This window comes from Trichomycterus rosablanca, chromosome 4, assembly GCF_030014385.1.
Source record: "Trichomycterus rosablanca isolate fTriRos1 chromosome 4, fTriRos1.hap1, whole genome shotgun sequence".
Lineage (NCBI taxonomy): Eukaryota > Metazoa > Chordata > Actinopteri > Siluriformes > Trichomycteridae > Trichomycterus > Trichomycterus rosablanca.
The window spans coordinates 54369347-54385673 of NC_085991.1; the positions used below are offsets into that span (position 1 = coordinate 54369347).

General features: G+C 42.2%; 1 protein-coding gene across 2 annotated transcripts in view; it reads left to right on the plus strand.

The window, feature by feature from the left end:
- greb1l (GREB1 like retinoic acid receptor coactivator) overlaps positions 1–14935 on the plus strand; it is a 77537-nt gene extending 62602 nt beyond the window's left edge. For both annotated transcript variants that reach the window (XM_062994549.1, XM_062994550.1), the window contains exons 25-34: positions 868–1026; positions 1299–1441; positions 4618–4779; positions 5221–5419; positions 5512–5674; positions 6452–6664; positions 6789–6930; positions 7049–7249; positions 10072–10210; positions 11727–14935. In XM_062994549.1, the coding sequence (XP_062850619.1) occupies positions 868–1026; positions 1299–1441; positions 4618–4779; positions 5221–5419; positions 5512–5674; positions 6452–6664; positions 6789–6930; positions 7049–7249; positions 10072–10210; positions 11727–11890 (1685 nt within the window). In that variant the 3' untranslated portion in view covers positions 11891–14935. The remainder of the gene's footprint in view (positions 1–867; positions 1027–1298; positions 1442–4617; positions 4780–5220; positions 5420–5511; positions 5675–6451; positions 6665–6788; positions 6931–7048; positions 7250–10071; positions 10211–11726) is intronic.
- The last annotated feature ends 1392 nt before the right edge of the window (positions 14936–16327 follow it).

Here is a 16327-nt window from a genome sequence, read left to right on the forward strand (position 1 = left end):
GTCACTATTGCAGTCACTGTGCTGGCCTGTAAGAGTCACTATTGCGGTCACTGCTGGCCTTTAGGAGTCACTATTGCAGTCACTGTGCTGACCTGTAAGAGTCACTATTGCGATCACTGCTGGCCTTTAGGAGTCACTATTGCAGTCACTGTGCTGGCCTGTAGGAATCACTATTGCAGTCACTGTGCTGGCCTGTAAGAGTCACTATTGCGGTCACTGTGCTGGCCTTTAGGAGTCACTATTGCAGTCACTGTGCTGGCCTGTAAGAGTCACTATTGTGGACACTGCTGGCCTTTAGGAGTCACTATTGCAGTCACTGTGCTGACCTGTAAGAGTCACTATTGCGGTCACTGCTGGCCTTTAGGAGTCACTATTGCAGTCACTGTGCTGGCCTGTAAGAGTCACTATTGCGATCACTGTGCTGGCCTTTAGGAGTCACTATTGCAGTCACTGTGCTGACCTGTAAGAGTCACTATTGCGGTCACTGCTGGCCTTTAGGAGTCACTATTGCAGTCACTGTGCTGACCAGTAGGAGTCACTATTGCAGTCACTGTGCTAGTCTGTAGGAGTCACTATTGCAGTCACTGTGCTAGTCTGTAGGAGTCACTATTGCAGTCACTGTGCTGGCCTGTAGGAGTCACTATTGCAGTCACTGTGCTGGCCTGTAGGAGTCACTATTGCAGTCACTGTGCTGACCAGTAGGAGTCACTATTGCAGTCACTGTGCTTACCAGTAGGAGTAACTATTGCAGCAACAAAGCTGTTTTTCCCCCTCCGGTCCTCCCTTCCTCGGATGTAGCCACAGGCCAGTATGCTAATCCGTTTATGTTGCTAATTACTCTTTTGTTGACTGCGCCTGGTTTTATAGAAGTCGTCCCTGATGACCTGGACGTTCCGGTGTCCAGCGGCCTGGCGTGGCCTGACCTGGAGGAAATGCAGAAGAAGACCTTCAACCACAATCCGCGTGACCCCCGGTTCAGGCGCTGCAGTGAGGTGTTTTCAGGCAGGAAGCAGCTGAGTGTGAGCGGTGAGTGGAGCTATGTTCCTCTCACTGCTAAGATTAGCTACCACTGCTAAGTTTAGCTATCACTGCTAAGTTTAGCTCCCACTGCTAAGTTTAGCTCCCACCGCTATGTTTAGCAGTGTGGACACCTGTATAGCAGGTTGCTGCAGGGTCCTAACACCCTGTATTACGCTCACAGTGAACCAATCGAAACGTGTTTGTGACCCGAGAGAGGGCGTGGTTCTGAAGAGTGTGTGTGTATGTGTGTGTGTGTGTGTGTGTGTGTGTGTGTTCAGGACTGAAACAGGAGGATTGTGATGAGGACGCTGAGAGGAAGTGGAACACCGTCTCCATCAGACTCAGCATGTTCGCTGCCCACAATGCATTTCACCACTGCGAGCAGTGCCACCATTACAGCAAGCCCGGCCCCGCCCGCCCCGTGAGTCACACCCGTACACACACTTGTACACAACCAAAAGTATGTGGACGCCACTTTTAATTACCAGGTTCAGACATTTCAGCCAATACATTGCACTGTATGAAACAAATTCTATGCTTATCATTATGTGCCAACAGTTTGGGGAAGGCCACCCCCCCCCCCAATCTTTGCAATAAATCGTATCATTAATTACAAACCATGAGAGCCCGATGTTACAAACATGCTCTTGACTGACTAGATACAAATTCCCACAGACATGATCCAAAATCTGGTGAAAAGCCAGACAGTTTTTCAGTCAGGTGTCTACATACTTTCAGCGCAGTCTCACCTTGTGTTGTGTTTGTTTGTTTGCTTGTTGCGATGTGTGTCGTGAAGTGTGTTGTGTTTGTGTGTTGTGGTGTGTATTTACGTGTTGTGTGTTTACATGTTGTGATGTGTGTGTTGTGGTGTGTATTTACGTGTTGTGTGTTTACATGTTGTGATGTGTGTGTTGTGTTTACGTGTTGTGCTTTCATGTTGTGATGTGTGTGTTGTGTTTACGTGTTGTGCTTTCATGTTGTGATGTGTGTTGTGTTTACGTGTTGTGTGTTTACATGTTGTGATGTATGTGTTGTGTTTACGTGTTGTGATGTGTGTTGTGTTTACGTGTTGTGTGTTTACATGTTGTGATGTGTGTGTTGTGTTTACGTGTTGTGATGTGTGTTGTGTTTACGTGTTGTGATGTGTGTTGTGTTTACGTGTTGTGTGTTTACATGTTGTGATGTGTGTGTTGTGTTTACGTGTTGTGCTTTCATGTTGTGATGTGTGTGTTGTGTTTACGTGTTGTGATGTGTGTTGTGTTTACGTGTTGTGTGTTTACATGTTGTGATGTGTGTGTTGTGTTTACGTGTTGTGATGTGTGTTGTGTTTACGTGTTGTGATGTGTGTTGTGTTTACGTGTTGTGTGTTTACATGTTGTAATGTGTGTTGTGTTTACGTGTTGTGCTTTCATGTTGTGATGTGTGTGTTGTGTTTACGTGTTGTGATGTGTGTTGTGTTTACGTGTTGTGTGTTTACGTGTTGTGATGTGTGTTGTGTTTACGTGTTGTGTTTACGTGTTGTGATGTGTGTTGTGTTTACGTGTTGTGTGTTTACGTGTTGTGATGTGTGTTGTGTTTACGTGTTGTGTGTTTACGTGTTGTGATGTGTGTTGTGTTTACGTGTTGTGTTTACGTGTTGTGATGTGTGTTGTGTTTACGTGTTGTGTGTTTACGTGTTGTAATGTGTGTTGTGTTTACGTGTTGTGTTTACATGTTGTGATGTGTGTGTTGTGTTTACGTGTTGTGATGTGTGTTGTGTTTAAGTGTTGTGTTTACATGTTGTGATGTGTGTGTTGTGTTTTCCGTGTTGTGTTTACGTGTTGTGATGTGTGTTGTGTTTACGTGTTGTGTTTACATGTTGTGATGTGTGTGGTGTGTTTACGTGTTGTGATGTGTGTTGTGTTTACGTGTTGTGTGTTTACATGTTGTGATGTGTGTGGTGTGTTTACGTGTTGTGATGTGTGTTGTTTACATGTTGTGATGTGTGTGTTGTGTTTACGTGTTGTGATGTGTGTTGTTTATGTGTTGTGTGTTTACATGTGATGTGTGTGTTGTGTTTACGTGTTGTGATGTGTGTTGTGTTTACGTGTTGTGTGTTTACATGTTGTGATGTTTGTGGTGTGTTTACGTGTTGTGATGTGTGTTGTTTACGTGTTGTGCTTACATGTTGTAATGTGTGTTGTGTTTACGTGTTGTGTGTTTACATGTTGTGATGTGTGTGTTGTGTTTACATGTTGTGGTGTGTGTTGTGTTTACGTGTTGTGTGTTTACATGTTGTGACGTGTGTATGTGTTGTGTTTATGAAGTGTGTGTTTACGTGTTGTGTGTTTACATGTTCTGATGTGTGTGTTGTGTTTGTGTTGTGTTTGTAAAGTGTGTTTACATGTTGTGTTTGTGTGTTTACATGTTGTGACCTGTGTGTGTGTGTGTTTGTGTTTACATGTTGTGACCTGTGTGTGTATGTTTGTGTGTTTACATGTTGTGTTTGTGTGTTGTGTGTTTACATGTTGTTTACGTGTTGTGTGTTTACGTGTTGTGTGTTTACATGTTGTTTACGTGTTGTGTGTTTACGTGTTGTTTGTTTACATGTTGTGTTTACATGTGTGTTGACATGTTGTTTACGTGTTGTGTGTTTACATGTGTTTACGTGTTGTGTTTACATGTTGTGTTTACATGTTGTGTTTACATGTTGTGTGTTTACATGTTGTGTGTTTACATGTTGTGTGTTGTGTTTACGTGTTGTGTGTTTACGTGTTGTTTGTTTACATGTTGTGATGTGTGTTTGTTGTAATGTGTTTGTGTGTTTACATGTTGTGTGTTTACATGTTTACATGTGTGTTTACATGTTGTTTACATGTTTTGTGTTTACATGTGTTTACATGTTGTGTTTACATGTTGTTTACATGTTTTGTGTTTACATGTTGTGTTTACATGTGTGTTTGTGTGTTGTGTGTTTACATGTTGTTTACGTGTTTTGTGTTTACATGTGTGTTTACGTTTTGTGTTTACATGTGTTTACATGTTGTGTGTTTACATGTTGTTTACATGTTTTGTGTTTACATGTGTTTACATGTTGTGTGTTTACATGTTGTTTACATGTTTTGTGTTTACATGTTGTTTACATGTTGTGTTTACATGTGTGGTTGTGTGTTGTGTGTTTACATGTTGTTTACGTGTTTTGTGTTTACATGTGTGTTTACATGTGTTTACATGTTGTGTTTACATGTTGTGTGTTTACGTGTTGTTTACATGTTTTGTGTTTGCATGTTGTTTACATGTTGTTTACATGTGTGTTTGTGTTGTGTGTTTACATGTTGTTGACATGTTTTGTGTTTACATGTGTGTTTACATGTGTGTTTACATGTTGTTTACATGTTTTGTGTTTACATGTTGTTTGTTTACATGTTGTTTACGTGTTGTGTGTTTACGTGTTGTGATGTGTATTTGTTGTAATGTGTTTGTGTGTTGTGTTTGTGTTTATGTGTTGTGACGTGTGTTGTGTTTGTGTGTTGTGTTTACATGTTGTGACGTGTGTGTTTGTGTGTTGTGTGTTTACATGTTCTGACCTGTGTGTTCATGTGTTTGTGTGTCCATCAGCTGTCGGACTGCACCGTCCACTCCTTCTCCTTCTGCTCCTCCATGCTGGGTGAGGAGGTCCAGCTGCACTTCGTCATCCCCAAACACAAGGAGCATCACTTCACCTTCAGCCAGCAGGGGCGTCAGCTGGAGAGCATGACGCTCCCGTTCCTCTCCGACCAGGTACACACACATGCCCTGGTTTTAAACTGGGACACTGTCCACGGTCGAGCAAGCTTCACATCACCACAGTCTTAAATACTAACATGTAGGAAAGACTCTTGTACACTGATCATGTGACCTCTGTCCATGTCATCAGCGACACATTTTAGTTGTGCCACGCCCTACAAGCCTGTAGTGATATAAAGCTTGCTCGACTGTGGACAGGTTTACCCATCTTGATGCAGCTTCCCAAGCACTGTGACCCTGACCAGTGAATGAATGAATGAATCACTGATCCATATCACAATGATAGAAAAACATTTGATTCATTGTGAATCGATTCACTTGAATGACTCACTTGATAGAATCAATAATGGTCAGGTGTCCATATACTTTTGGCTCTACAGTGTAGATAATGTTAGTTATATTAAATATATCGTGATGGGTTTCTTTGCACCTCAGGACTGCGTCAGAAGTCCCATCTTCACCCCGACGACGGGCCGGCAGGATCTGGGTCTGCTGAACCTGCACCATGCCCTGGAGGGGGCGCCACACCTTCACATCCTGGTGGTGAAGCAGCACGAGATGGCTCTCTACAGGAAGTTCTGGCCCAATCACATCCTGCTGGTCCTGCCCTCCATCTTCAACAACTCCGGAGTCGGTAAGAGACCCGAAATTCCTCCCAGTTTGGTCATATCCAGTTCCACACTGGTTCATTACTGGATCATTAACATTGTGTGTGTGCTTCAACAGGAGCCGCTCGGTTCATGATTAAGGAACTCTCCTATCATAACCTGGAGCTGGAGAGGAACAGACAGGAGGAGCAGAACCTCCAGAGACAGAACGTCTGGCCCTTCATCATCATCATGGATGATTCCTGTGTCCTCTGGAACTCCCACATCCAGAACTCTGACGGGTACGGGGGGGGGGGGGGTCAGGGGGTTAAGGTGGAGGGGTGGATGGATGGTTTAAGGTGGATGGATGGATGGATGGATGGTTTAAGGTGGATGGATGGATGCTAGATTTAAGGTGGATGGATGTATGGATGGATGATTTAAGGTGGATGGATGGATGGGTGATTTAAGGTGGATAGATGGATGGATGGATGGATGATTTAAGGTGGATGGATGAATGAACGATTTAAGGTACATGGACAATTTAAGGTGGGTGAATGGACGGATCATTTAAGGTGGATGTGTGAATGAATGGTTTAAGGGGGAAGGTGGATGGATGGATGGATGATTTAAGGTGGATGGATGGATAGATGGTTTAAGGTGGATGGATGGATGAGTTAATGTTCATGGATGAATGATTTAAGGTGGATGGATTATTTAAGATGGATTGATGAATAGATGGATGGTTTAAGGTGGACAAATGCATGCATGATTTAAGGTGGATGGATGAATGATTTAAGGTGGATGGATTGTTTAAGATAGATGTATAGATGGATGGTTTAAGGTGGGCGGATGAATGCATGATGTAAGGTGGATGGATGGATGGTTTAAGGTGGATGTGTGGATGGATGATTTAAGGTGGGCGGATGAATGCATGATGTAAGGTGGATGGATGGATGGTTTAAGGTGGATGGGTGGATGGATGAATAGATGTATTTATGATTTAAGATGGATGGATGTATGATTTAAGGTGGATGTATGTGTAACGGTTCTTTTTCCCCATCCCGCTCCCGCTGTAGTTCGGTGGAGGTGTGTAACGTCAGTCTGAAGCAGGTACTCCTGCACATGGAGTCGACTCCGGCCCTGCCCTACTACGCCGCCTGTGGATTGAGAAAGTGGAACAGTAAGATGGCATCATCACCTCTGGGTGCCCCGTTCAGCCGATGCCACCTTCACGACTTCATTCTGCTGAACGTGGACCTCACGCAGAACGTCCAGTACGACCTTAACCGGTGAGAACTGGTGCTACAGGAAAACAGTGACTGTGTGTGTGATCATGTAGAGTGTGGAATACTCCACACAGGAATACTTAACGAGTGTGTGTGTGTGTGTGTGTGTGTGTGTGTGTGTGTGTAGGTACACGTGTGAGGAGGTGGACTTTAACCTGAGGGTGAACAGCAGCGGTTTGCTGTTGTGCCGCTTCAACCGCTTTAGCATCATGAAGAAGCACATTCCCACCGGCGGCCACAAACGCGCCCCCATCAAACCCAAACTCACGGTGAGTCCTGGCCGTCCACATACTTTTGAACAGCAAGGGTTTGTGGGTAACACGCCATACCCGCGTGCTTGGTTGCCAGGCGTGGACTAAAAATAATCCTTTGTGTGTGTGTGCGTAGGCGATGGAGACGCTGTCCCCGGTGCCCAGCTCCCAGTTCGTGTGTGCGCCGGACAGTGAGTGCCCCCTGCTGGACGCCCCGGCTCAGCTCCTGCTGGAGAGGTTCCTTCAGCGCTGCAGCACACACCTGTTTCCTCACGCCGTGCACAACCACACCCGCCCGGTCCTCGCCATCGACACCTACCTCGACCTCGGTCCTCAGGTCAGTCACCACACGCGCTCTACATGATTACACACACACAATCACCACACACTCTACATGATCACACACACACAATCACCACACGCGCTCTACATGATCACACACACACAATCACCACACACTCTACATGATCACACACACACAATCACCACACTCTACATGATCACACACACACAATCACCACACACTCTACATGATCACACACACACACAATCACCACACACTCTACATGATCACACACACACACACAATCACCACACACTCTACATGATCACACACACACAATCACCACACACTCTACATGATTACACACAGACACAATCACCACACACTCTACATGATCACACACACACAATCACCACACACTCTACATGATCACACACACACACAATCACCACACACTCTACATGATCACACACACACAATCACCACACACTCTACATGATTACACACACACAATCACCACACACTCTACATGATCACACACACACACAATCACCACACACTCTACATGATCACACACACACAATCACCACACACTCTACATGATCACACACACACAATCACCACACACTCTACATGATTACACACACACAATCACCACACACTCTACATGATCACACACACAATCACCACACACTCTACATGATCACACACACACAATCACCACACACTCTACATGATTACACACACACAATCACCACACACTCTACATGATCACACACACACAATCACCACACACTCTACATGATCACACACACAATCACCACACACTCTACATGATCACACACACACAATCACCACACACTCTACATGATCACACACACAATCACCACACACTCTACATGATCACACACACACAATCACCACACACTCTACATGATTACACACACACAATCACCACACACTCTACATGATTACACACACACAATCACCACACACTCTACATGATCACACACACAATCACCACACACTCTACATGATCACACACACACAATCACCACACACTCTACATGATCACACACACACACAATCACCACACACTCTACATGATCACACACACACAATCACCGCACACTCTACATGATCACACACACACAATCACCACACACTCTACATGATCACACACACACACAATCACCGCACACTCTACATGATCACACACACACAATCACCACACACTCTACATGATCACACACACACACACACACACACACACACAATCACCACACACTCTACATGATCACACACACACACAATCACCACACACTCTACATGATCACACACACACAATCACCACACACTCTACATGATTACACACAGACACAATCACCACACACTCTACATGATCACACACACACAATCACCACACACTCTACATGATCACACACACACACAATCACCACACACTCTACATGATCACACACACACAATCACCACACACTCTACATGATTACACACACACAATCACCACACACTCTACATGATCACACACACACAATCACCACACACTCTACATGATTACACACACACAATCACCACACACTCTAGATGATCACACACACAATCACCACACACTCTACATGATCACACACACACAATCACCACACACTCTACATGATCACACACACACAATCACCACACACTCTACATGATTACACACACACAATCACCACACACTCTACATGATCACACACACACAATCACCACACACTCTACATGATCACACACACGCACACACAATCACCACACACTCTACATGATCACACGCACACAATCACCACACTCTACATGATCACACACACACAATCAACACACTCTACATGATCACACACACAATCACCACACACTCTACATGATCACACACACACAATCACCGCACACTCTACATGATCACACACACACAATCACCACACACTCTACATGATCACACACACACACAATCACCACACACTCTACATGATTGATTACACACACACAATCACCACACACTCTACATGATCACACACAATCACCACACACTCTACATGATCACACGCACACAATCACCGCACACTCTACATGATCACACACACACAATCACCACACACTCTACATGATCACACACACAATCACCACACACTCTACATGATCACACACACACACAATCACCACACACTCTACATGATCACACACACACAATCACCGCACACTCTACATGATCACACACACACACACACACACAATCACCACACACTCTACATGATCACACGCACACAATCACCACACTCTACATGATCACACACACACAATCACCACACACTCTACATGATTGATTACACACACACACACACACACAATCACCACACACTCTACATGATTGATTACACACACACACACACACACAATCACCACACACTCTACATGATTACACACAGACACAATCACCACACACTCTACATGATCACACACACACAATCACCGCACACTCTACATGATCACACACACACAATCACCACACTCTACATGATCACACATACACAATCAACACACTCTACATGATCACACACACAATCACCACACACTCTACATGATCACACACACACACACACACAATCACCACACACTCTACATGATCATACACACACAATCACCACACACTCTACATGATCACACACAATCACCACACACTCTACATGATCACACGCACACAATCACCACACACTCTACATGATCACACACACACAATCACCACACACTCTACATGATTTAGCAAGTATTTAGCATGTACACCTGAAGTGATTAACACTAATGTGTGTGTGTGTGTGTGTGTGTGTGTGCAGTTATCGGTGTGTTACATGAGCTCGCGACCTCACTCGGTGAATCTGGACCACGGCGGCGTCCTGTTCAGCGGTCTGCTCCTCTACCTGTGCGACTCCTTCGTGGTTTCTGGATTCCTCAAGAAGTTCCGCTTTCTGAAAGGTGAGGTTAACATTTAGTTTACCTGAGTTAACACAGGACTCTTATTAAACTGGAGCTCTGATTAACACAGGGCTGATTAACACAGAACTGATTAACACATGATTCTAGTTAACACAGGTTTCTGATTAACACAGCACTGATTAACACAGGTTTCTGATGAACACAGAACTCTAATTAACACAGGGCTCTTGTTAACACAGGACTAACACAGGACTCTGATTAACACAGAACTGATTAACACATGATTCTAGTTAACACAGGTTTCTGATTAACACAGCACTGATTAACACAGGTTTCTGATGAACACAGAACTCTAATTAACACAGGGCTCTTGTTAACACAGGACTAACACAGGACTCTGATTAACACAGATCTGATTAACACAGGACTCTTACACAGAACTCTGATTAACACAGGACTCTAATTAACTCAAGGCTGATTAACACAGGACTCTAGTTAACACAGCACTGATTAACACAGGTTTATGATTAACACAGGACTCTAATTAACTCAAGGCTGATTAACACAGGACTCTAATTAACACAGCACTGATTTACACAGCACTCTGATTAACACAGGACTCTAGTTAACACAGGACACTAGCTAACACAGGGCACTAGTTAACACATGGCTCTAATTAACACAGGGCTCTTGTTAACACAGGACTAACACAGGACTCTGATTAACACAGATCTGATTAACACAGGACTCTTACACAGAACTCTGATTAACACAGGACTCTAATTAACTCAAGGCTGATTAACACAGGACTCTAGTTAACACAGCACTGATTAACACAGGTTTATGATTAACACAGGACTCTAATTAACTCAAGGCTGATTAACACAGGACTCTAATTAACACAGCACTGATTTACACAGCACTCTGATTAACACAGGACTCTAGTTAACACAGGACACTAGCTAACACAGGGCACTAGTTAACACATGGCTCTGATTAACACAGGACTCTGATTAACACAGAACTCTAATTAACACCACTGATTTACACAGCACTCTGATTAACACAGGACTCTGGTTAACACAGCACTGATTGAAACATGACTCTAGTTAACACAGCACTGATTAACACAGGTTTCTGATGAACACAGAACTCTAATTAACACAGGGCTCTAGTTAACACAGGACTAACACAGGACTCTGATTAACACAGGACTCTTACACAGAACTCTGATTAACACAGGACTCTAATTAACTCAAGGCTGATTAACACAGGACTCTAGTTAACACAGCACTGATTAACACAGGTTTATGATTAACACAGAACTGTAATTAACTCAAGGCTGATTAACACAGGACTCTAATTAACACAGCACTGATTTACACAGCACTCTGATTAACAGGACTCTAGTTAACACAGGGCACTAGTTAACACAGCACTGATTAACACAACACTGATTAACATGGCTCTGATTAACACAACACTGATTAACACAGGACTGATTAACACACGTCTGACCACTCTTTTTGAGCCCCCCTCTGTTGTGTGTTGGCAGGCGCGACGCTCTGCGTGGTCTCTCAGGACCGGAGTTCCCTGCGGCAGATCATCGTCCGTCTGGAGCTGGAGGACGAGTGGCAGTTCCGCCTCCGAGACGAGTTCCAGACGGCCAACTGCAGCGAGGACAGACCGCTGTACTTCCTCACCGGACGCCACATTTAACCGCCGGGAGACCCTCGGTCAGATGCTGCTCCCCTGCCGAATGCTACCCCCCCCCCCCCCCCCCCCGCTATGTCCTCGCGGATGTAGAAACGATCTCAGGGTTTTCTGTCTCACTACTCGTGTCTTGTGTAGCGCTCACCAAAGAACTGCTAAGAATGCTAACGCCCAAAGAGACGGACTTTCCCTAGCGAAAGCCTCACGACCCACCGATGATGGATGTGTTTCCGCTAATCCTTGGAATGCAACTTTACGCGGTTTCTGTCGAGCTTCGATCGGCCGATTCTGACGTTTTTATCATGCTAATCATGCTAAACGTCACACGCGGCCTGACCGGCGAGAAACTGCGTGGACTGAAACTGGAACGGTTCTAAATGTGCTGATTCATGTGGGATTGCTAACGCGGACAATCCTTCAGCCTGAACGCTGCTGCTAATCTGAACGCTGCTGCTAATCCTAATCTTACACTGGAAGCTAGAGGACTACTGGAACGTAGACTGCACGCCCGAGAGTGTTCGGACGCCTGATACGCTAATCTTAAAATCTGTTTTGCTAACAGGAAGCTCTAAATTGTTCAAATCCCGCTAGAATCTACAAAGCTAAGCATGTACGTTGCTGCTAAGGAGCTAGCGTGAACATAGCTTTACGCTGTCTTTCGAAAACTAGCATTAACGAGCTCTCAGATTCTGAACAGTCGGATCCTGAAGAGTTTCGGTGCTAATTTGAATGTAAACGCAAATGAAGGAACAACTAACTAGCCGATCGGCTAATTAGCGACAAAAGTCATGAAGTTTATGCTAAGCTAACATTCTGCTAACTGTTTGTAAACTAGCTGCTCACACTGCTATTTTGTGCTACGCCGTCATTTCCGCTGGCTGTTTTCCGCCCGATGCTGATTTTAGCTTTACGGAAAGTTAGCTAAACGTGGCTAATATGCTAGTATCGCTACCTGACGATTGTTTTCAGTGCTTAGTGACGATTTTGCTACATTTATTAACAGCTAAAACATTCCTGATGTTTTTATTTTTCCGTATCTGGGAATGAAGCTGACGAACCGGGTGAACTAGCGCTTGTTTAGCGTTAACCGGTCCCAACTGGAAACGTAAGCTAGCTTTCGTGACGTAGCCGCCGTGATTGAGTTGTAGCAGGTTGGTGTGACAGATGGAACGATATTGGGACGCTATAACGTGGAAAAAGGTTGAAACGTGATGAATGCTAATATTAATATATTGACTTTTCGACGTTTTGGTCGCTAGCGTTGATGAAATATCCGTTCGTTTTTGTTTTTAAGGCACAAAGAAGCTACCTAGCATCGTTTCTTTTATTAGTTTAGCTTTTTTTGTTTGTCTGTATTAATATGAAAGAGAAAAAATCAGGTCTGGATGCTGTGAGATTATTTATTGTTTGAGCTTCTTCTCCGGACTGAAAACGGCACCTAGCTAGCGTGTTTAGCTCGTTAGCCGTGCCGATATTGAAGAAACGTATCGTAAACGTTTTTCCGTACGTCAGGAGAAACGGAATCTGTGGAGTCGTGTTTCGGCTGAAGTTCTGTACGTAGCTAACCGGACTAGCTGAGCGGTCAGCTAATTCTGAATGAAGAGCGTCGCTAACGAAGAAAAACTGAAGTGAAGAACCTGCATTACGACCCAGAACGTCTCTCACGTCTCTCACGTCTCACGTCTCTCACGTCTCTCACGTCTCTCACGTCTCACGTCTCTCACGTCTCTCACGTCTCACGTCTCTCACGTCTCTCACGTCTCTCACGTCTCACGTCTCTCACGTCTCACGTCTCTCACGTCTCTCACGCCTCACGTCTCTCACGTCTCACGTCTCTCACGTCTCACGTCTCTCACGTCTCTCACGTCTCACGTCTCTCACGTCTCTCACGCCTCACGTCTCTCACGTCTCTCACGTCTCACGTCTCTCACGTCTCACGTCTCTCACGTCTCACGTCTCTCACGCCTCACGTCTCACGTCTCTCACGTCTCTCACGTCTCTCACGTCTCTCACGTCTCACGTCTCTCACGTCTCTCACGTCTCTCACGTCTCACACGTCTCTCACGTCTCTCACGTCTCACGTCTCTCACGTCTCACGTCTCTCACGTCTCACGTCTCACGTCTCTCACGTCTCACGTCTCACGTCTCACGTCTCTCACGCCTCACGTCTCTCACGTCTCTCACGTCTCTCACGTCTCACGTCTCTCACGTCTCTCACGTCTCTCACGTCTCACGTCTCTCACGTCTCTCACGTCTCACACGTCTCTCACGTCTCTCACGTCTCACGTCTCTCACGTCTCACGTCTCTCACGTCTCTCACGTCTCTCACGCCTCACGTCTCTCACGTCTCTCACGTCTCACACGTCTCACACGTCTCACGTCTCTCACGTCTCTCACGTCTCACGTCTCTCACGTCTCTCACGTCTCTCACGTCTCACGTCTCTCACGTCTCACGTCTCTCACGTCTCTCACGTCTCACACGTCTCACGTCTCTCACGTCTCACGTCTCTCACGTCTCTCACGTCTCTCACGTCTCTCACGTCTCTCACGTCTCACGTCTCTCACGTCTCTCACGTCTCACGTCTCTCACGTCTCTCACGTCTCACGTCTCTCACGTCTCACGTCTCTCACGTCTCACGTCTCACGTCTCTCACGTCTCACGCCTCACGTCTCTCACGCCTCACGTCTCTCACGTCTCTCACGTCTCTCACGTCTCACGTCTCTCACGTCTCTCACGTCTCACGTCTCTCACGTCTCTCACGTCTCTCACGTCTCACGTCTCACGTCTCTCACGTCTCTGTGCACATAAATTATGCAACTTTTGCTTCTTACAATCTGAACCTCTGAAGTCTGTGGTGCGTTCACAAACCCGCACCGCCGCGCCAAAGTGTTTACGAGCGACGAGTCGTCTCTGTTCTACCTCAGGATCCGTCCCAGCGCTCGTGGCTTTCAAAATGTGACTTAAATATTAAATATCGGCTTTTTTTCTATTTTATTTTCCTGTTGTTAAAATTTATGAATGTAAGAATAAAGTAACGCTGATAACTGTGATACGACTGTGGTTTTATTTAAAAAATCTATAGATAAATATAAAAATAATAAAACAATCTATAAATAAATATATTAAATATATAAAAAATTTATTGATGAATATAGAAATAATAAAACAATCTATAAATAAATATATTAAATATATTAAAAATCTATACATAAAAAAGAAATAATAAAACAATCTATAAATAAATATATTAAATATATTAAAAATCTATACATAAAAAAGAAATAATAAAACAATCTATAAATAAATATATTAAATGTATTAAAAATCTATAAATAAATATAGAAATAGTAAAACAATCTATATAAAATATAAAAAATCTATAGATAAATATAGAAATAAAGTAATCTATAAATAAATATATAAAATATATTATAAATCTATAAATAAATAAAGAAATAATAAAACAATCTATAAATAAATATATAAAATATATTAAAAATCTATAAATAAATATAGAAATAATAAAACAATCTATATAAAATATAAAAAATCTATAGATAAATATAGAAATAAAATAATCTATATTTAAATATATAAAATATATTAAAAATCTATAGATAAATATAGAAATAATAAAACAATCTATAAATAAATATATTAAAAATCTATTAAAAATCTATAGATAAATATAGAAATAATAAAAAATTTATAAATACATTTATTAAATATATTAAAAATATGTAGATGAATATAGAAATAATAAAACAATCTATAAATAAATATATTAAATATATTAAAAATCTATAGATAAATATAGAAATATTAAAATAATCTATAAATAAATATATTATATATATTAAAAATCTGTAGATAAATATTGAAATAATAAAAAATCTATAAATAAATATAAAATATATTAAAAATTTATAGATAAATATAGAAATAACAAAAAATCTATAAATAAATATATAAAATATATTAAAAATCTATAGATAAATATCGAAATAATATAAAATCTATAAATAAATATATAAAATATATTAAAAATCTATAGATAAATATAGAAATAATAGAAAATCAAAAAAATAAATATATTTAATATATTAGAAATCTATAGATAAATATAGAAATAATAAAACAATCTATAAATAAATATATAAAATATATTAAAAATCTATAGATAAATATAAAAATAATAAGTATATAAATAAATATATTAAATATATTAAAAATCTACAGATAAATAGAAATAATAAAACAATCTATAAATAACTATATACAATATATTAAAAATCTATAGATAAATATAGAAATAAAACAATCTATAAATAACTATTAAATATATTAAAAATCTATAAATAAATATAAAAATAATAAAACAATCTATAAATAAAAATCATCGGGTGGCACCGTGGCTAAGTGGGTAGCACTGTTGCCTCACA